The 23,085-nt window shown below is 35.3% G+C and overlaps 1 protein-coding gene across 1 annotated transcript in view; it reads left to right on the plus strand.

The window, feature by feature from the left end:
• Lrrc63 (leucine rich repeat containing 63) overlaps positions 1–23,085 on the plus strand; it is a 35,739-nt gene that overhangs the window by 7,056 nt on the left and 5,598 nt on the right. Inside the window, exons 3-7 of the mRNA XM_071611744.1 lie at positions 907–1,061; positions 2,582–2,680; positions 6,806–6,942; positions 16,718–16,801; positions 20,964–21,203. Of these exons, the coding sequence (XP_071467845.1) occupies positions 907–1,061; positions 2,582–2,680; positions 6,806–6,942; positions 16,718–16,801; positions 20,964–21,203 (715 nt within the window). The remainder of the gene's footprint in view (positions 1–906; positions 1,062–2,581; positions 2,681–6,805; positions 6,943–16,717; positions 16,802–20,963; positions 21,204–23,085) is intronic.

Consider the following 23,085-nt stretch of genomic DNA (forward strand, 5'->3'; position numbering starts at 1 on the left):
GTACTAGGCTAGCACTCTACCACTGAGCCACAACCCAAGCCCTAAAATAAGTTTTTTAAAATTTCAAAATATTTTTTGGCTGCACTTTGGTGTATATTTTTGTAGACCATTTTTGAAGGAAGGTGACCTCCAGAATGCTCATGATAAAGTAAATTTAAATGTAAGTGGTCTTTGCTCAGCTACTCCTGGGTTGTTTTTTGTCTTCTTTCCTTTCCTATGTGAAGTCTACAGTCTGAGAGAAGAGTTAAGTTATGTACAGCATTTGAATCCTACATCCAGGTGATGTTATGGGGAAAGTGAGATGCCGCTTGGGAGGTGATATCTGAGTTGTGTTGTCTTTTAATTTTGTGGACCAAAAGGTTGTTCCCTGTGATTTGTAGTAAAATTTTTGCAAATATTTTACATGTAGTACAAAAATACAGAGATTAATGGAACCTGACTTATCCAGGTAAAAATCTGTGAGCATATCATTTTGTTTGAAAAACAATTGTGCTATTCACTTTTTTAATTTGTTTTAATTAGTTACACATGACAGTACAATGACCTTGAACAAAACGGTACTCATGTGACAAATAGAAATCAACTAAGATTGGGTAGAAGAAGGATAGGGGGCATTTCTTCCAGAAGAGGTGTATAACTTTCCCCATGGTGACTCAATCTTATAGCATAAACACCCTTCAGCTTTCACTCTTAAACAATAACACTTGAATTTGATGATCATTACTATCCAAAGTACATGTATGAAGACACAAATTGGTGTGAATATACTATGTATACAACCAGAGATATGAAAAATTGTGCTCTATATATACAATAAGATTGTAATGCATTAAGCTGTCATATATAAATTTAAAAAATTACATAAAACAAATAAATTTCATGTTTTATTTTGATTTGTTAATTTAGGTGGCTCTAAATATAAAAAAACAGAATCAGACTACGTTTTACACGGTGACGGTTTTAAGACTATTGAGACAACACATTCCGAAACAATAATAGCGATGGCCAACCTGGCTGTAGTAACTTGCCAAGTGCATGGAAGAAATGCACTTAACCTTAAGGTATTCTAGATCTTTCTAATGACAATATCTTATCAATCATTTTTACTTTCACTCTTCTAAGGGAGGTTAGTTTCCATGGTATTAAAGGAGTCTTTCCTATTGCAATAAAGATTTCCCAGGAACAGAGTCAAATTGTATCTCTAAACCTATCTGTTATAGTTTGCCTTCAGCCCCCCAGCTAAGTTTAAAAAGATGCTCAGATCCTAACAGTAATGGTGTCTTTTGCATTACATGGCATAATAAGAGAAACGGAACTCAGATTTATCAGATTTTTAAGTTAGCAGCAATTTTTGGCTTTTCAACAAACACAAACCCAATATGATGCATAACAGAAATACTTGGTACCATTTATTAAGCACTCACTATGTTCCAAGCCTATGCTACTCTTAAAACTTAGCATTCTGCAAAGTAGGTATTATAGTCTTTATCTGACATATGAAAACACCAAGTTTCAGTGAAAGTAACTTGCATAAGACTACACAGTAAGCAAACTTCAATTTGAACCCAGAACTCTTTGGCCTAAAAAACCTATATATTTGGTAAAAACATCAACAACAAAGAACTACTAAAGACCGTTTTAAAATGCTGCTCATTAGCCAAAGTGAAGCATGCACTAGTTTTTCTGTCAGATTTAGTGGTAAATATAAGAAGTCCTAACCGAGAATAACTTACCATATAATGTGTTTTGTAACCCTGGAGAAACTTCTGAATCAGCAAGCATCTGTCAGAAGGTCACTGAACTCCTCAAATCCTTCTCATGCTCTGACAGTTTCTTGAAGACAAACATGACATTATGTGTGAATGGGAAGTGTTACATAATGGAATAAATTGGCAACTATACTGCATACAACAAAAAACACACTAATGCCTTCCCAAGAATTCAGTTTTCTGTCCCTCCTATGTAGGCTTTTATTCAAAGGAAATTTGGAATTTGGAGATTTAGTTCTTAGGGTTACAACATTTAGGATTTTAATCTTTCAGGATTGTGATTTGAGGGATTTTGATCTTTAGAGATTTGGGATTTCAGGGAATTTGATCTTTGGGGATTACAACATTTCTGATTATGGTTGCTGGAGTTATGATCAGCACTGATGAGAAAGCTGCTAGAGCTAATAAATAATTTCAGCAAAGCTACGGAGGATAAGATCAACACCAAAAAAAAAAAAAAAAAAAAAAAAAATCAGCTGTGTTTCTGTGTACCAGCAAAGGAAATTAAGACAATAATTGCATTTGCAATAGCATCCAACAGAAAAAAAAAGCGGGGGTGGGGGGGCAAAATAAGTGAACAAACAATTCACTGAAACAAAATACCCTTATAAATATGAAAAGTACTTGACCTCATTCAAAATAAAAACAATGCAATTTAAAACTACATAGAGAAACAATTTCTCCCTTCACAGATTAGGAAAAGTTTGACAGTGTTAATGAGTTTGTAGTATTACCATTAGAAATTAAAAAAGGAGCATTTTCATGGGGAGAATATATTGTTAAGAATTAATATCTCTTTTCATTTCTTTTAGGGTTTTTTTCTCCTTTATTGTCCAGACTTCTCACCTTTGGCTTCCCAATTGATATATCTTAATTTATCATTTAATGACCTCCGTGAATTTCCCGTAGAAGTGAGTCCATTTTAATTCTTGTATATATATATATATAAAATTATTGTATATACATATATTGCTATGATTTATTATTTGTGAATAACTATAACCAAAAAATAGACCCTGAAGTTACTATAAAGTACAAACATTTTGTATTGCAACTGAAAAGACTTATTCATACAATACAAAAAGGCTGGGGCTGTGGCACAGTGGTAGAGGGCTTGCCTAGCAGGTGTGAGACAGTGGGTTCAATCCTCAGCACCACATAAAAGTAAAATGAAGATATTGTGTCCACCTACAACTTAAAAAAATACATATTAACAAAAGGGTAGTATACTTTTCTTAGGAAGTCCCTTGACATAATCCTCAAAGGCTATGCTACAGTCAGACTCTCCAATATGTTTACTGTGTAAAATTTGTTCAATATACAAAAAATATTTCTTCTAGTTCTTAATAATAAACATGTCCCCATGCCAATCCAAAGCTCTGAAAACAAAGTTAGTGATCAGGTGATACTTTAGCAAGTTTAATTAACCATAGACTGCTCAATGAAATATATGAAGGATAACATATCTGGAATGATATAATTTAATGCCATTTTAAATAAACAAGACATTAGGGCATATTGTTTTTTGTTTGTTTGTTTTAGTGTCTGTAGTCAATGCCTCACCAGTCACTGGGTGATTAATTGTTTTGTGAATTGACTTTCAGAATATTGACATTTAGTTAAGCCATTTTTTTTAATATTTATTTTTTAGTTTTTGGTGGACACAACATCTTTGTTTGTATGTGGTGCTGAGGATTGAACCTGGGCCGCACGCATGCCAGGCAAGCACGCTACCACTTGAGCCACATCCCCAGCCCCAAGTTAAGCCATTTTTAATTTTCAATCCAAATTGACCTACTTCCTATTTCAAACATGTAGTAGTGAAAACACATATTTTCCAGCAAAACAAACAAAATACCTATTTCATGGAGCATATGCTATAGTGGGGGGAGATCATACATCTTTGGGAGTGATCTATCCTATGATAATAAGAGCTTTGAGGAAAAATAAAGTAGAAGGAGAAGGAGTTTTTATTTTTAATAGGAAGACTTGCTTTTTACTTTTCTAAACAATGAAACCAGTTTTATTAATTTGACTAAGACAAATTGAGACGGATTCCCAAGGAAAATAAGGATCGTAGTTTTTTGTGCTAATTTAATTTTGGCAGTGTGTATCTGACAAAAATTCTCCATCCATTAAAAAAATGACATTTAAATGCAGGGGAGCTGTTAAGATATGAGATACAGAGTGCTTATCTTTAAAGTGATATAAATTAGTAAAACTTGTCTTTGCTATGTACATCTGTGCTATATAGCTGTAGATAAAATATTCTAGTGAGGGTGGTAACATCCAGGCATAGAAGGGCTACATTGAGGTGAGCTAATTATACCCAGTTACTAGCATGGGACACAGGCAATGGATGGAAGCCTGGGGACTTGGGTGAGTGGGGTGACTGGAATTATGACAGGATTTAAGATGGGGGAATCAGGCAGAGCACAGAGTCTGCTGCAATATTTGAGGACAGGAGAAGGTAGAGCAGAAATGTTAAATAAGAAGGTTAATATAATATTCTATGTAAACATATTTGGTCTCCTTTCTTCTCTAAGCTTCTTTAAAAAGATGTAAAATTATATTTGGTAATAATTATAATAATATATCATTAGTCTTATAACCTATGGATGCAATATGTTTAACAATTACAGAAGAATAAAGGGAAGACAGAATAGACTACAGAGAAGAACATTTCTATATCTAACTGGAATTAAGCTTATGTAAATATGAAGTAGGTTCTAGTAAGAACTCAAGAGAATATAGTGAAAAATCATTAAAGTAGTTAAAATGTTTGCACTAGAAAATATTTACTCAATGCAAAAGAAAGCAGTAAATAAGGAACAAAAAAATCATAAGACATATAGAAAGTTACAAGTAAAATGGCAGGTGTAAATCCAGTTGTGTTTGTCATAACGTTAACCGTGAATACATTAAGCGAAACTCACAGATTGTCAGCTGGGCTTCAAAAATACACAGGGTCCAGTAATATGCTATCTGTAGAAGACACATTTAAGTTTGAAAATGACAAAGTGATTGAAAGTAAAAGCATGAGAAAAGATATATCATGCAAGCTGGAGTGACTGTAATAGTATCAGACAAAACAGATTTTACAACAAAAAAATGTTACAAGAGACAAAGAAGGACATTTTGTCAATATATCAGGATGATGTGAACATACATGTATTTTTACAACAGAGCCCCAAAGTTTATGAAGCAAAAACTGAAAGAAAGGAAGAAATAAGAAATTCAACAATTATTATTGGATACGTTCATCACTTTCAATAATGCATAGAACCACTAGGAATAATATCAACAGGGAAATAGAAGAATTGGTCAACACTGTAAACCAATTAGACTTCAAAGACATCTATGAAACAGTCCAACCAATAGCCATAGGAAAAAACATTCCCAAATTTTCATTTTCTGGGATAGACCATGTGTAAGGTCTCAAACAAGCCTCAACAAACTTAAAAGGATTAAAAATCATAAAGGTTTATTTGGTTTTTACTACAGTGGAATGACATTAGAAATCAAAGTCCAAGATTTGAAAATTCACTCATGTGAAAATTAAGCAACTCATTGTTAACCATGAGTCAAAGAAGAAATCAAAAGAGAAATTTAAAAAAAAAATTGAGAAGAATGAAAATGAAAAAAGGAAATAATAAAAGCTAGTACTATAACTGGTGAAATAGAGAGTAGAAAAAAGAGAAATAAAACCAACAAGCCCAAATGTTATTACGTTGAAGTGATCCACAACAGTTCACAAACCTACATAGACTGATGGGGGAATAAAAAAGGCAGAAGGCATTGATACTAAAACCAAGAATGAAAGGTCGCTCCTGACCTTACCAATTTTTTATAAAAAGAGATTTTAAGAGAATACTATAAATAAATTGGCTACAAAATTTACTATCCTCCACTCCATCAATTTGTTATTTTATTTTTATTAAAGGCTCAATAATAATAATAATCCCAGCAACTGGGAAGCTGAGGCAAGAGGATTGCAAAGTTCAACGCCAGCCTTGGCAACTTAGTGAGACACTGTCTTTTGAAATAAAAAATAAAACAAGGACTGGGAATATCTCTCAGTAATAGAGCATCCCTGGAATCAATCCTCAGAACCAAAAAAAATGAAACAAACAAACAAAAACAAGATTCATCAGAGAGCAGAAAGCAAAATTTATATTAAGCAAAGATCATGGGTATAAATGGTATATCTTTAACTTTGATATGAAAATTAAATTACTGTGATAGCTCATGAAGCAGTCTTACTATAAGACTGTTTCACTGAGTATTGTTAGATACTCTGTTAGATACTCTGTTATTGTTAGATAGCCGAGTAGAGTATTGTTGAATCACTCTCCTCCAAGTGGTTGGGTCCACTTACCTTCCCAGCTCTGCCGCTGTCTCCTTCCTCCCTTATCTTTCCATGATTGCTTCACATGAAACTCTGAGCTTGATCAAAAAGGCTGACCTTTCCCATTTTGAAAAGAACTCTTCTTGAGTCAAGGACATATGAATATACTAGTTGCTCTATCTCTCTTGATCATACATATTAATGCTGGTCACTTGTTTTAAAGGTTTATTAGAAGTATTTGTTGAAATGCCAAATATCTTCTCTGATAAAGATGGTGATTCATGATGGGGATGGGGGCCAGTATGGGAGGAATAGACGAACTTTAGATAGGGCAAAGGGGAGGGGAGGGTAAGGGAGGAGGCATGGGGGTAAGAAAGACAGTGGAATGAGACAGACATCATTACCTAAGTACATGTGTGAAGACAAGAATGGTATGACTCTACTTTGTGTTCAACCACAGACATGAAAATTTGTGCTAATATTTGTGTAATATGAATTGAGTTGCATTCTGCTGTCATATATAACAAGTTAGAATAAATAAAATAAAAAATTTTTAAAAAGTATTGTTGAGATATAGGTTATAAGCCAAGTTATGTTGTCATACTGATTTCACGATAGTTCAAAGAGTTAAGGTAGCAAATAGGAGTTATTATTCTGTTCATATTTGTTTCTCTTTTCTATTCTCCAGATACTTTGTCTTAAAAATCTACAAATACTGAAAATGAGAAATAATCCCATCAAAGAAATTCCTTCTGAAATCCAATACCTTAAGTTCCTTCGAATTTTCAGCATTGCTTTTAATTATATTCATGTTCTTCCGTATGGGTAAGCTTGATTATCTGAGATTATAAACATAGGAAATAAAATTAAACTATTTAATTTAGTAAAGAATAAGCTACCCTTTGGAAACAGTATTCTTCTCTTCTAATTAACTGATTTGATTCTTATTCTGATACTAAAAATAATCCTATCAGCTGCATAAATGGCAATTAATATGAGTCTAGTGAATACTCATCTAAAGATCTGCTACTGATTATGGAGTAAATGAACCAGAGTCCTGTAATACAGTTCAGATGAGAACCTTGTACCTGCCTTTCATGGCCTTTGGGGATATGGGAAGAGCACTGAACTTGGATTTGGAATGTACACCTCTAATATTAAAGTTGATATTTTACCTGCAGGAAGTAATTTGACAATTCTTGGCCTCAATTTCCTAATATATAAACCAAGGAGATTGGCCTAAGTGCTATCTAAGATCTTTTCAACTCTAATAGAAAGGCTTATATTTGGGTATATAGAGATGGACTTCTTACATAAGAACCATTAATTTGTTGTTGTTGTTGTTACTGGGGATTTAACCCAGGGCGCTTAACCCTACATCCCCAACCAATTTTACTTTTTAATTTTGAAACAGGATTTCACTAACTTTCTAAGGCTGGCTTTGAACTTGTGATCTTCCTGCCTTAGCCTTCCAAGTTGCTGGGATTACAGGTGTGGGCCACAGTGCGTGGCTGAACTTATTTAACTTTTAATGAAAGCTGTAAACCCATATCGTAACCAAATGCCCAAACAAGATACTTCTTTAAACTATAGTTTAACAAACTGAATGTAAGTTAAAGATATTATATATAATATCCATGTTACATTTTATATATATATATATATATGCATACACACATAAATTGCATATATTTGTATATATATACAGAAATATATAAATATTTATGTACATATACAGTTACATATGCAGCACCTAGACATGAATTTGTGCTGGATAACCTGTAATCATAATTACATATTATAAATAATCATAACCATCATTTAAAAATGTAGAAATCCCTAAAGCAACAAAAATTTGATCACAACTAAAGGGACAACATATTGTTCATTGTTAAGAGATTGGGCAAATTAGTATGAACTCTTGGTTTTAAGGAGCTAGTTTTCAAAATATAAGTGTTTCTTAAAGAAAGTACTATAATTTTTATAAAATAGCATTGAATATACATAACCAGAAAAGATTGATGGCATAATGAAGCCAAGAATGAAAAACATAATGGGAAAACTTTATTGACCTCAGAGAAGATTTATAGCAACATCTGACATAAGTTAAAATGTTTGTTTGTAGAGTTTGTTAAGTAAAAACTCACCAAGAGAGTGCTTGTACAGCGAGGGAAAGGCTGAACTCTGTATACTTAGGAACTGTTGTCAGAATTCCAGTTTGCTGAGCACAAATGACCCAATGTACAGTGGCAGGATTTAGGGAGCATTAACTGAGTAAAATGGAGTGAAATGCAGTGAATCAAACAGTTATGCAACATATTAGAGATAGTTCCAGTTCCATATAAATTTTGAATTTTGGATGTTATTACTGTCAAAAGTAATTACCCTGATGCACTTCGAATGCTATGTTTTCGTTTTTGTACTTAATTCAGCAGATGTTGATGAAGCATCTACTATGTACTTCCAGGAGCTCACTGCCTACAAGGAAGGCAGACAGTTGGATACAATTAGTAAAGTAAAACAATAGCGATGTAAATTGTAAGATGTGTGAATTCCATAGACTAGCATGCAACTCATTCTGGAGGATAAGAGATGACTCCCTGGAAGAGATGATGTTTGATCCAAGTACGACTGAGTTAGCTGGGTTTCAGGGTCTGGAGAGAGCAAGAGAGAGTTGATCCCATAATTTTTTGCTCAAAAAGAAGATAGCAAGGAAGCAACATATAAAATATGGGATGGAAAATATAAGGAGTTTGTTATTTTTGAAGCAAAGTCAAGTGGTGAGAAATGAGCCTGGTGCCAGGGTCCTTGTGAGTCAAGATTTTTAAAAAATTATACTTTATGCTATATGCAATGAGAATACATTACAGGGTTTTCCACAGGGGAATATGGAATCTATTTTAGGTCACACTGGTGGCAGTACAGACGATGGATATGAGGGACCAAGCAGAATTCAAGGGGACCAGTTGTAGGGCTATTAAAATAGCTCAGCAAGAAATAAAGAAACCTTGAACCAGGGCAATGGTCATATGCACAGAGAAGGAAGATATTGTTGAGAAATAAAGCATAATCTGCAAGATTTGGTACTGATCAGACATTCAGCAGTTAAGAAACCTAGAAGTCAAGGCTAAAAAAAATGCATTGCGACTCCCAGATACCTACAGTAGAATAATTTAATCATGTAAAATTTATTTATTAATTATTTACTAAATAGTGGGTTCTTTCTTAAGAATTGGATTTAGATTGGTAGACTGGAAGGGGAATGATCCCTTCTCTTATGGGGTTTAGAATCCAGAGAAGGATATTGAAATTCTAATAGACACTGTAATAAATAAATACGTATTCTAAGGATTATGAATGAAAAGAACAGAAAGAAGGAATATGAATTAAATTGATTTGCTAAGAAAACATTATTTGAGGAAATGAAATTTAGCAGACATATATGAGTCTAAGCCAAGAATAGAGAAAAGAATATTTTATGCAGTGGGAATAAGGTAGGTGAGAGCCTGGCCCTTCAAAGGCTTCCAGGAAGCCAGCCTGGTTTTGGGAATGATGAGAATGTGGCCCCAGGTGAGGGCCAAGTGTTTGAAAATGGCTACATCCCATCAAGTTTTGGAGGTCACATGAAGAAATGTATATTTTAAGTGCCATGAGAAGCCCTTAATTAGTTTTAAGCAAAACAAAGACCAGATTAAAGCTAAGGAGTTTTGAAGGGAGGGAAATAATGTGCTTAACCCTAGATCAATATGTTGGTCAGGGGTTGTTTTCTATCCCACCATTGGACTTAGACATAGTGAACCACAGAAGAATTTTTTGCTGGAAATAAATTTTTTTTAATATTTATGTTTTAGATGTAGATGGACACAACACAATGCCTTTATTTTTATGTGGTGCTGAGAATCGAACCCGGGTCCCGCCTGTGCTAGGGGAGCGCTCTACCGCTGAGCCACAATCCCAACCCCTGGAAATAAAGATTTTTGAATTAACAGTATATACTAACTGAAGGCAGTGAGAATATGTAGAGGAATTATCTGAAGGGATGTTGCTGGAAAAAATATCAGCATTTCAGCTAAAGACAGATGAGGAGGAAATTCTAGAGATGGAGGGGGAAAAACTGTCAAATTGCACAAAGAGAACCAGGTGTACTGTGGAAGCCAGGTTACTTCAGAAAAAGAGGATGACTAACAGTACCAAGTATATCAGAAAAACTCGGGTTAAATCTGAGAACAGTTTCAATGGAATGGTAGGAACAAAAGCCAGTTTGTAGTGGGTTGAGAGAGAAGGGAAGGAGAGAAATTGGTAATGATGAGTAAGTATAGAGACCACCTTTTGGAGAAATCTGGATGTACCAGGAGGAAAGAGATTCAATAAAAGATAGAACATGGGATCTTACAAACATTTTTGTTAGTTTTTTTTTTTTTTTTATTCATAGTGGGATAGGGAGGGGGAGCAGGGGAGGAATAGAAGAACTCTAGATAAGGCAGAGGGGTGGGAGGGGAAGGGAGGGGGCAGGGGGTTAGAGATGATGTTGGAATGTGATGGTCATTATTATCCAAAGTACAGGTATGGAGACACAAATTGATGTGAATATACTTTGTATACAACCAGAGATATGAAAAATTGTGCTCTATATGTGTAATAAGAACTGTAATGCATTCCACTGTCATAAATAATTTTAAAAAATAAGTAAAAAAAAGACTCAGGCAGCTTGGTGCACTGGTGCTTGCCTATAATCCCAGAGGCTTGGGACACTGAGGCAGGAGGATTGAGAGTTCAAAGCCTGCCTCAGCAACAGCTGAGGGGCCAAGCATCTCAGTGAGACTTTGTCTCTAAATAAAATACAAAATAGGGCTGGGGATGTGGCTCAATGGTTGATGCCCCTGAGTTCAATCCCTGGTACCCCCCCCCCCCCAAAAAAAAAAAAAAGACTCAGGCATATTCACAGAATGATGGAAAGGTATCAGTAGAAAATAGACTGGCTGGCCGTATGGAAGGATGCCTGATGGGGCAGAACTTCATAACCTCACAGGAAGTAGAAGGGAAAGGAGTCATGGGCACAGGTGGAAATCCTGGTCTTGAACAGGAGGAATGACCCTATCTCCTAAAACCGAAAGCAGGCTCTGAGATTGAATATGGAAAAACATGCATTCCTGTGGGTGGGAAAACTGGAAACCCACTTATTAACAAAAATTTTTTTAGCTCCTATTATGTGTCAGTTGAGGGAGATGACTCTGAAATGAATTGAATTACGGTCATCTTTGATTGTATGAAGAATGATGATTAAAAAGGAGGTTTGAAGAAACTTGTAATGATTTAGTATTGCTATTGAGCTAAGAGAGCAAAGCTGATGCCTGAGGCAGAGCCAGGAGCCTGGAGGGAAGGACATCGAAGCCAGTGGGTTGAACTGTGAGATGCAGATGATGATTCCCTGCCTTGAAAGCAAATGGAATTTACCCAGTTGGATTCCTAAATTGCTTAGGATTGGTAACTGCTTTTCAATTTTTCATTTTCTCCCTTTTGAACCAGAATGTCTATAACTGTTATTCTATGCCTGCCCCACCGTTGTATCTTAGAGGATGATAGCATTGCCTTAGTTTCAAGAACTACCAATAGAGAAAATATTGTGTCCCCAGAGAGATTATGCTTGGAACCTCACCTCCACCTGCTTTAAAGGATGAAGTTTGGGTTTGAGTTTAGATGAGATGTTGAACTTTGAGTTGACACTGTAACGGGATGAGACCTAGGGGAGTTTGGGATCTCTAAAGATATTTTGCAGGTGGGGTAGAGGTAAATCTCTAGGATGGACTATGATCAGCAGAATAATTGTTCCTAGAGATGTCTGCATCCTAATCCCCACAAAACATGGATATGTTACATGGCATGGAACAGGAATTTAGACTAGAAACCAAAAGGTTTCTAATCACTGATTTTAAAAAGTAGGGAGATTATTCTGGATTATCCAAATGGACCCAGTCTAATTCCATGAGCTCTTAAAAATGGAAGGGAAGCGGCAGGATTTAAAGAAGGAAGCAACCTGCGGACCTGTTCTTGCTGCTACAAAAGTGGAAGGCGGCCATGAGTCAAGGAATGCAATACGGCAGTTTGTAAAACCTGGGAAGGGTCATTAGCTTGCTGCCAACAGGAGCACAGGGACCTCAGTGCTGCAGACAGAAGGAATCAAATTCCAGCAACAACCTGAATGAGCAAGACACAGATTCTCTAAAGAGGGATGCAGCTGGCTGAAGACTTAATTTTAGTATGGTGAGACAGTGCCAAATTTCTGATCTATGTAATTGTAAAACAATCAATCTTTGTGACTTTAAGGCACAAAGTTAATGTTGCAATTTAAATGGCACCAATAGAAAGCTAATATGAAATCACTTCTGAATCTCACATATTCATAGAATAAGTAATATACACAGTAAATAAATTACCTAGCAGGTAATAAATGGAGTAACTTAAAAGGTAGTGTTATGAAAAAGAAGAAAATAGAATGGTATAAGGAAGTGAGAATGAAATTTTAAATGGGATATTCAGGTTGGCCTTATTTAAAAAGGACATTTGAAGAAAGCATGTGGTTAGTAGTATACATCTAGCAATTCAAATAAAATTTAGCAGTACTTTATTAAATAAACAACTTGTTTGAAGCCATAATATTAGAATTTAAATTAAGATGTATACTTTTTTGCTGGGCCAGGTGGCTCATGCCTATAATTCCAATGATGTGGGAGGCTGAGGCAGGAGAATTTCCAGTTTGAGAAAAGGCTCAGCAACTTAGTAAGGCCCTCAGCAACTTAGTGAGACCCTGTCAAAGAATAAAAAATGTTTTTAAAAAGGCTGGGGTAAAGTGCCCTTTGTTCCATTCCCAGTACCAAAAAAAAAAAAAAGTAAGAGCCAGGTTTACAGCACATGCCTATAATCCCAGCAATTTGGGAGGTTGAGACAGGGGGATGGCAAGTTCAAAGCCAGCCTCAGCAATTTAGCAAGGCCCTAGGTAACTTAGCCTGACCTTGTCTCACAATAAAAAATAAAAAGGGCTGGGGATGTGATTCAGTGGTTAAGTGCCCCTGGGTTAAACCCCCAGTACCAAAAACAAAAAAACAAATACCTCAAAAAAACATGTTTAAGAAGATCACCTTTTTCTAGTCTTCTTATTATCATCCAAATTTTCTTATCACTTCCATATTATAAAAAACATTTTTCTCAGATATATTATTTAGGTGACTTCTTAAACTTTTTCTAAAACTGTGATGAAGTTCTTTCACTATTATCTTCCTACTCCTCACTAGATCTTTCTGCTTTCATGAGACTCAAAGTGGCATTGTGGCATCCTTGAAAAGGCTAGGGACTGTCAGAGGTGAGCTTTGCCCCTTAGATGCTAAAAGCTTAACTTCAGCACTCTTAACCTTAACTTCAGTTTCTATCTGGAAGTTAGAAAATAAGAAAACCTTGTAGATTACTTTTTAAATTCTCTCAATGATTTCTACAGATTTTTCTTTTCCCCTTGACCTAAGTTTCAAAATCAAAATGAAATATCCAACATTTAAAAAATTATATAACAGCTGACTGTTTCAATGTAGGTGAATTAAAAGTTAATGAGGAAAAAAGTCTATTTGGTAAGAGCACCAATTCACAGAGGCCTGCATTTTTGTTTCTGATGGTTTGCTCCGACCTGGTGGGGCATCTGGTATGCGGCAACATGGATGAAGGAAGGCCCATGTTTTGGAGTCAGAAAGAACTATCATCCCAGCCATGCCCCTTAGAGACTATCAATGTATAATCAATTGTCATGTTTGGAATTTTGCAATCATGAGAAGTTCTTTGATTTGTCTTTTTGAAAGATTTATAAAATAAAGATAATAAATCACTTTAAATCCAGAGTTTTTTTTTCTTTCCCCAAAACTTTTAGAGAAGTTAAGAAAGAGAGAAAAGGAAACCAAAAAAGGAAAGAAGCTTGTTTTGGTGATGTCATTACAACCTTTTAGGAACAGAGAAAAACACATATTTCATAAACAAATACTATTTGCTACCAAAACAACTTTTGGGACTCAAACCCTGAGGTTATGCAGAGATAACTATCACAAAAGTTCAAGAAAGAAAAAAAAGTCCTTATCTTTTTCTCAGTGGCTAGCAGAATAAAAATGATATAGAAAATTGCAACTTTTAACTATCAGAATCAAATGTTTGCTTTCCTTATCTGATTCAGTTTGCTTTAATGAGCAGGCAGTTTCTTTGGGAAAGAGAATCTATTTAGAACAAAATACCAGGCAACTAACTTGAGAGCCTATATTAACAGCTGGTTTTTCTGTATTAACAACTGACGTTGCATACTTTGTTTTCCCATATTGTTATAGATTAAAAGGGGGGATTAAGTTTCTTTGTCTCCACATATCTGATACCTGAAAAAAAAAGGATAACAATCTTGGAATGGTATGGTGAAAGAACATTCTAAATTGGCATGAACATACAGTATGCTACTAATAAATGATATTTATTATTTAATCATCACCATTAAAACATGTAATTATTAATGATAGCCTATTCCTCCAAGCTAGCAGCAGGGCTCTAAGCACCTTTTGCCCAATAATGTGCTGGTAAATAAAGCAATGAAATAAGTGTTAAAAACTCTATACATCCTAAAGGAAAAAAAAAAGGGACAGAGTTGGTGCTAATGGTGTATAGAGTACCAGAACAAACTGAGGCTTTCTAAATTTGCTTTCTAAAATCACAGATGAGGTCAGTCCCACTCCGGAACCTAAGCTGCTTCCTTGATGCTGCCCACAAGCCTTAATTCAACTTCCCAGTCATCAGGACATATCATCCACCTAAAAGCCTGGAACTAGAATAAGGGGAGTTCAGGATGAGGCAAGAAAATAAAACATATTTTGAATTGCAAATTATAGCAAATGATATTATCATATTCTTTATAGAGGTGATTAAAATTGGTGTGCACTACCACACCCAGTTTCCTAGTCAATCTTAATTTCTCAGAGCATTTAATTTTAAGTTACCTGGAATCACCACTCCTTTCATCCAATTGTGATTTACTCAGTAATTCTGATACACATAGGTGCTATGTGAGGAGTGGATATATAGAAATGCAAAAAGGAATCCCTCCAGGAACTTATGAGTTTAGGAGGCAAGCATTTATTGCACAATGCTACAGGTCCCATGATAGAGGCAAGCAGAGAAGTACAGAAGAGAAATCTTCCTACTCTGAAAGAGTCAGAAGTAGTTCCTTGAAAGAGCTAATATCTGAACCAAGACTTAAAACTTGAAAGACAAGTCAAGTGTTGGGGAAAATACATGTGGTATTTGGAGATACGTGAGAACTAGTTAATGCAGAGAATTTTAGCAAATAAATTTAACAAATAAAATAATTTTAGCAAATAAAATTTGTCCCTGGACTACAGGGACAATGGAGAAGAGTGTGAAAGGTGAGATAGACAAGTAATCTGGAGCCAGGTCCTAAGGACCTTTGTATGTCATGCTAAAATAGTAAAAAGTTAGTGAAATACCGTGTTAATGATGCCTTAGTTAATAATCATGCAAGTAAATTTACATCTTTTATTTATAGGGAATCAGAAAGACATTTGAGGATAGCACACACAGAAAGAGGGATTTTCACTAGAGGTTATGATAAATATTATATATTGAGCCCTTCAATTCCAATCTTCAAGAAGTGATTCCCACTCTCATCCTCCAGGAGACAGGGCTTGTGGCAGAATAACAGTATTCTTCAGTTCTTATAACTGCATAACTTGTTATAAAGTCTTGGCATTCTTTGGTTTTTACTTATAGGAACTTATCTCAATGGAAAGAATGATCAAAGGTATTTCACCATGGAAGTCTTAATGCAATTGGGTTGAGTAGTGTCGCTGAACAATCTGTGTCCATATAGAAACTCAGAATGTGACCTTATTTGGAAATAAGGTCTTCATAGATGCAGTTAGTTAAATTACCATGAGGTCATACTGAATTAGGGTAGGCCTTAAGTCCAATAACTGGTATCCTTATAGGAAGACAAAGTCCAAGGTGGGAGTTCTGTTGTCAGAAGCTAAGGGACCCCAAGGACTGCAGGCAGCCTCTAGAAGCTGGGAGACATGCAAGGGACGGTTTCTCCCTCAGAACCTCTAGGAGGAATCAGCCTGCTGACATCTGGAGTTTGGCCATCTGGCCTCCAGAACTGCAAAAGAATAAATTTCTGTTTTTTGAGCCACCTGGATTGTGGTTCTTTGTTATATCAGCCTGAGGACACTAATACAGCAAACACGAAAAATGGAGTGTGTGTGTGTGTGTGTGTGTGTGTTTTAAATGCTTTTAAAAATGTCTCAGGTGCCTTTTTCTAAATGGGGCTTTACCCACTCCAAATATCTCAAACAAGTCTCATTGGATAGATAAATAATTTTTAGAAAGTAATTACCCCATATCTAATGAAAAGATGTCTATATAAATGTCAAGATAATGTCTATATAAATGTCTATATAAATGGCAAGGTACAACTTCTGTACTATCACCTATGAACTTAAATATTTGATTCTTTTATTCCCAACTATGACAAATAGATAGTCATATTTACAATTAGTTTTCTCTGTTTTAGGTTATTTTCCTTGGCCCATCTTGAGGAACTTGATATTTCCTACAATGAAATTACTTCTATTCCGAATGATATCCAGAAACTCAGGTATTTGGGGATTAGTAAGTACAAAGAAAGTCATGTTTCCCTTAAAGATGTTTGGTAACGACTGTGATGGAGAAATTTGAGTCCTCTCATTTATTTAGTAGCAAGCAATGAAAAATGTGAGCTACAAAATTCATAGAACGGCTCTTATCTGTTGCATCTTTATAAGGAAATACACATTATAAAATGCTCATAATACTTAATGTAGTTTTAATATTAAACTCTGGTTCTCACATTAATAAAAAAGAAAGTCTGAAGTTTTTCTGTGTCTTTCTATATCAGTATCATATTTTTTAAAATTTATTTTTTATTTTAATTTATTTATTCTAATTAGGTATATATGACTATAGAATGCATTTTGATTCATTGTACACAATTGCACCACAACTTTTCATTTCTCTGGATGTACACAATATAGCATCGCACTATATGTGCAGTCATACACGTACCTAAGGTAATGATGTCTATCTCACTCCACCATTTTTCCTGCCCCCATGTCCTTTCCCCTTTGCCCATTCACAGTTCCTCCATTTTTCACATGCCCCCCCATTATGGATCAGAGAACATTCAGCCTTTGGATTTTTGGGATTGGCTTACTTTGCTTAGCATGAGTATCATGCAATTTTGATTATTACTTTAAAATAATCTAATAAAAATAGGAAGGTTATTTTGTTATTTTTCAATAATAATTTCTTAATAACTCTCTTTAGAGATAACCTTTACTAACTCTCTTTAGATGATAACCTTTAAGATCATTTTATATAATTCCCAGCTTCTCTTTCAATACACATCAACACAAAGTTGGCATTTTAGTTGTCCATCACCTTGAGATTACACAAAATTTTGAAGAATTTATATTTTTGATGATAATAAAATTTTTCATTCTAAAACACATTTTTTTATATTTTCAGATCTTGTCTGATCCACTTTGTATCTTTCTTAATAGGCTTTTTTAAGTATTCTATAATTGTGTTGCTACTGTGAATATAATGCTTCTCTTACTTCCATTTTTAGCTCTATCCAGCATAGAAAAACTATGTATTTCTTTATGTTATCTTAAAATCAAGCAATGTAAATCAAGTTCTCCTTAGATCTGATGGCTTTCCTTTTGTTCTCTAGGAGTATGATCTTTGGCAAAGGAGATAATTTTTTCTAATTTTACAATATTTATACTATTATTTGATTTTCCATGTGACAATCCCTGAATTTTAATAGGAGAATTCTGCCCATCCACATTTGTTAAAGACTGATGTATTTATTTATTTATTTATTTGCTTTCTGCTTTACTTTGTATTTACTATTTATTTCCTGTTCCCCCCCTCTCCTTTTCCCTACTTTTCCCTCTCCTTCTTCTTCTGGTTTGTTCAGCATAATATTTATTCTCTTTTATTCCTCCCTTGTTAATTGTGGTGTTTTAGTATACTTTTCTAATCCCTTCCCCAAACTCATTATCAAACATGTTTTCCTTAATATTTTACATAAGCCCCCACATAATGGCCTGTCTGCCCACTGCTGTCTTTGACATCTATTTGAGACTTAAAAATTTTTATTTTCCCTTAAAACTTACCTGCCTTTTATCTAACTCTAGATTTTATGGAGATGGCTTAGAAACTTTTGACACAGATTCCCATTGATATTTTCCTTTGCATTATGTCTGTCTGTCTACAGAACATTTATCAAGTATTTCAATCTCACAACATTTTCAGGCAATCTCCATTCATTTTTAACTGTATGTTTCAAGATCCATGGCTTGCTGCTGCTTTGTCTCTTCTTTCATCTCATCTTGAATCTGGAAAGATGTCTGTTTTAAGTCGTTGATGGGATAGAGTGTTCCTGTAGACCTTTTCTCCAGTGAGTAGCTTTTTTCTCTGAATCTTGAAGATAACAAATGACGTCATCAGTGGTGGAAGATCTGGCTCTGCAGCCCTCCCTCTCCATCAGCATTTCCTCCCCATCTTCCAGCATGGCAGGCCAGGTGCCTGATGCCAGTTTACTCTTACTTTGTAAGCGGCTCTTATTCTCATCTGAGAAGCCTTAAGGTTTTCTCATCATCTCTGATCTTCAGCAATTCCATAAGGTTATGCTTAAGAGTGGATCAGTTTTCTTTTGTAAATCTGTCTTTCCTTGGATTCAGGGAACTCTTAATCAGCCAGCTCACACTTCTTTAAGACAATATGTTAAGTGATTGTCTCTTCCATCTTTTTCTACTTCTCTTCCTGAAATGACTATTATTTATATATTAAGTCTACTGGATCTATCTTCTGTGTCACCTATGTTTTTCCTCATGATTTTTCTTTATGCTTTTGTTTTGTTCTGAATCATGCCTTCTACTTGGCTTCTGATTTGGATCTCCACAAAGGTCATGTTCTTCTGTTTATACACTTAAATCTTTTATTTCACAAATCATGCATTTGGGTTCAAGAAAGCATTTGGATGTTTGAGTGTGCACACATTTGACTCTCATTGTTTTTCCTGTTCCCACCCCAACTTCTTATCTGTCTCTCCACAGAGAGTGCTTGCCTCAGGGCCACTGTCCTGTGCAATGTGTCTGCTTTTCTCATCTGGTAGCTCTTCTACTTGCCCAGTGGCAGTTGAGAATGTCACCACTCAGAACAGCAGGAATGTCAGTCATGCCTCAAGGAGACTCCTCTGCCCCCAGAGTGCTCAGCTTCGAAACTAGATGTGGGGGTCTTCCAGCTTCAATTATTGTTTGGCCAGCTTAGCTCCCCAAAACCCATAAATAGGAAGAGGGCACCCAAACTTCTGGGTCCTCACCATGGATGTCCTGGGAACATTTGCTGGCCTTTCCCTTGCATGTGCCACACTCATTCTGGTTGTCCACACAGGACTTGTCCTTGTCAGCAGGGGCTGCTACAGCAATGTCCTGTAGGCTTGGTACCTTGTATATAACAGAAACTCATTTCTCATGTTCTGGAAGCCCAGAAACCCAATATGAATATGCAAGTAAATTTGGTGTCTGGCTAGGGTGTGCTGTCACGTACACAGCCACCTTCTCCCTCTTGCCTCCCATTATAGAAGGAGCCATCTGAAGCCTGTTTTATCCTGCTTATGAGAGCTGTCCACTCCAACCTAATCACCTCCTAAAAATTCTACCTCTAAATGTCATCACCTTGGGGACAAAGATTTCAACATAGGAATTAAGAGGGATATAAATATTCAGCCCATAGCCAGACTCTCTGCTTCTGGCATGTTGGCTTGCGTTTGATGCAGAGGAAAAAGTGAGCATGCTAGTTCTCTCCTTCAGGACCAAAACAGCCTGGAGTCTTGCTCACCTGTACCAGACCATGGGAGGCACAAGGTCAAACTGAAAGAATTCTGTTATCTTCTTAGCCTCTTTCTGTTTTAAATACATACCACCTTCAAACACATTTTAATACTGTTAGTAAGGGTCACAATATGAGACTAGACTGTCAATAAGAACCTAGAAGCCCCTTACTCACTGCCTAAATTCCATTTTCCAGCCGGTTCACCTTTAATGCATATGAAATTTTGTTGGCCTTTGACTTCGATTTTTATGTGTCCCTCATGAACAGATACTTTTCTGTCTGCTTCCAGCACTAATTAGAAGGGAGATAAGTGACTGTGGAAAACACTACTGAGACAAGTGAAAATAAGAAAATCAGTCATGCTGGTTTTCTGAATAAAGGACCAAGGATTATTGAAAGCAACTGACACAGTGAAGACTTAAGGGGACTTGGGTGTTGAAAAAGTCAAAGCATAACATAGCATGTGGTACATTTTGATGGCATAAATTTCACTGGTTTTATTACCATTGAATGACAAAATACATGTTGACGTTCAATTTTCTATAAAAGCATTTTTTTCTGTATGTTCTTTTTATATTGTATTATATAATGTTTGTTAGTCTTCCTGTGATTGTGGACATTATTTCTTTTTCCACACTGATGACCCCATTCAAAGACCTTCCAAATACAGGCACCAACTGAGCACACAAAGTGTACTTATTTGTGTAAAAATATATTAGTTCAGTTGTTTCATATGTAAATTCTCTTGATTTTAATACTTAAATACACATGTGTTTTTTCCTTGCCACTAAATTTGTTGCCAGTTTTTAAGAACGCTGGGACAAAATTGCATAAATATTGCATAAATATCTTTAAAATGAGATTATCTTTATTTACAGATCACTTGACAAACTAATTATTGATGGGAATTACTTGTTTTTTCTTCCACCTGGAATTTTGAAGCTTAACCTGACAAAAATCCAGCTTGAGAATACTTTCACTCATCGTAGTTTATGGGTCGAGAATTGTTTCAATAGTCCCCAACAACTTACTCACATGTGTGCTTTGTTCATTGTCAAAAATGATCTACTTGGTTCTTATGATAAGATCCCACTAAAAGTTCAAAAGTTACTGATATGGTGAGTAAATTCTGAAGTACTTCAGACCAAAGTACACCTTTTAGTATCTGAAATGTCTTCATTAAGGGCTGGGGCTATAGCTCAGTGGCAGAGTCTAATGTGTGAGGCACTGGGTTTGATCCTTAGCACTACATAAAAATAAACAAATAAAATAAAGGCATTCTGTCCATCTACAAATACAAAAAAATTTTAATTTCTTCATTAGGGGCCAAATAATAGTTTTACTAAATCACACACACACACACACACACCAGCACATCACCTACAAAAGCATACACACAATTCTTCAAATTGCCCCTTTCAGCTTTTCAGGGATAATAATACAGTCTGAATTTAGTGCCATTTTTCTCAAGTTGTTATATAAAGAATGGATTGCTGAAGTATATTGACAGTATGTACACAGCTGTTACATAAATCCTTTCTATGAGTTACTAAGTACATAGAAGTGGTTTCTTTAAAAAAAAAAAATTCTCCACCCAGGGAAAATGTTTGCTTTACTGTGGTAGAGACCTGGACAGAGCAACTGCTCTCCTCCAGCATCAATGACCAATTGTAGAGTCATTACCTGATCTCAGGACTAGAATTCTTAAACCCCTACATACTTATAGCTCACTTAAGCTTGTTTCTTATTTCCTTCAGATAGCATGAAAACATTTTTACTTAAGTATTAATCATCAGCACTATTGATTTAATAAATACTATTGTATGCCTAAGTTTCCCTGGAATGTCTAAATTACCAGTATTGACTCAACAAAAGGCAGATGCTATAGTTTGGATCCTGAATGTTCTAGAGGACCATGTGTTAATGGTGTGGTCCTGAAGACAGTACCTCCATTGAGAGGTAGTGGAACCTTAAAAGGGTAGGGCCCACCAAGAAATGACTAGGTAATTGGAGACATGCCTTTGGATGGGATTCTGGAGTCCAGTTCCATCTTCTTTCTCTTTGCTTCCTGGCCAGGAGGAGAGTGATTTTACTCCACCGCTTGTTCCCATCACGATGTGTTGCCTCACCACAGATTCAAAGCAATGGGACCAATTGATTATGAATAGGCACCTCCAAAACTGTGAGCCAAAACAAACTTTTTCTCTTTTTACAAGTTGAATATCTCAGGCATTTTGTTAGAGTGATACAAAGCTAACAGCAACCATTAAAGAAATGTAAAAAAAAAATAGTTAAAGATCTATCTATAAAAAAAGGACAGAGCCAAGAAGTTTTCAATTTTAATATATTGAAATTTCAAAGCACATGAAATTTTATTGCAAATGAGAAAATTTTTTTAAATTCTCCAAGGGAAAAATGTTTTAAAGAAGTAAAATCCAACTTGTAAAAATTTAGATTCACAACAAGGTTGGGAACATGAACCTGAGATTCCTGAATTAAAGCTAGACCCAAAGAAGGTCTACATGGTTCCAGAGCAATGAACCACCAATGTATTGGACATTCTCGATTTATACAGCAAAGATTCCAGGAATTTAAGTTCAATGAATATTATCTCATAATTTAAAGAAATTTACAAACCATCAAAAATAAAAACCAGAAGAAACAACTAACATATACTAATCTTCAAGAATCTAAGATATTAGTATTATTTACAGAATATGTAAATGTTTCAAGAAATAAAATATAATTTTAAACATAGTTAATAAGTAAGAGGTTATCAAATATGGCCAGGAAAATATAGAAAAGAAACTTTAAATGAAACTAAATTCTAGAAACTAAAAATGTAATACTTCAAATCAACTTGGTACATGAGTTAAACAATAGGTTATGCATATATGAAAAAAGAGGCAGAAAAATCACGTTAAGACAGAGACAGGAAGTAAAGAAGGAAAGGAGTTAACATAGACTTTGAGAGCCAGAAAGTGAGAACAGAATAGCAGA

The sequence above is a fragment of the Marmota flaviventris genome, chromosome 4 (assembly GCF_047511675.1).
Source record: "Marmota flaviventris isolate mMarFla1 chromosome 4, mMarFla1.hap1, whole genome shotgun sequence".
Lineage (NCBI taxonomy): Eukaryota > Metazoa > Chordata > Mammalia > Rodentia > Sciuridae > Marmota > Marmota flaviventris.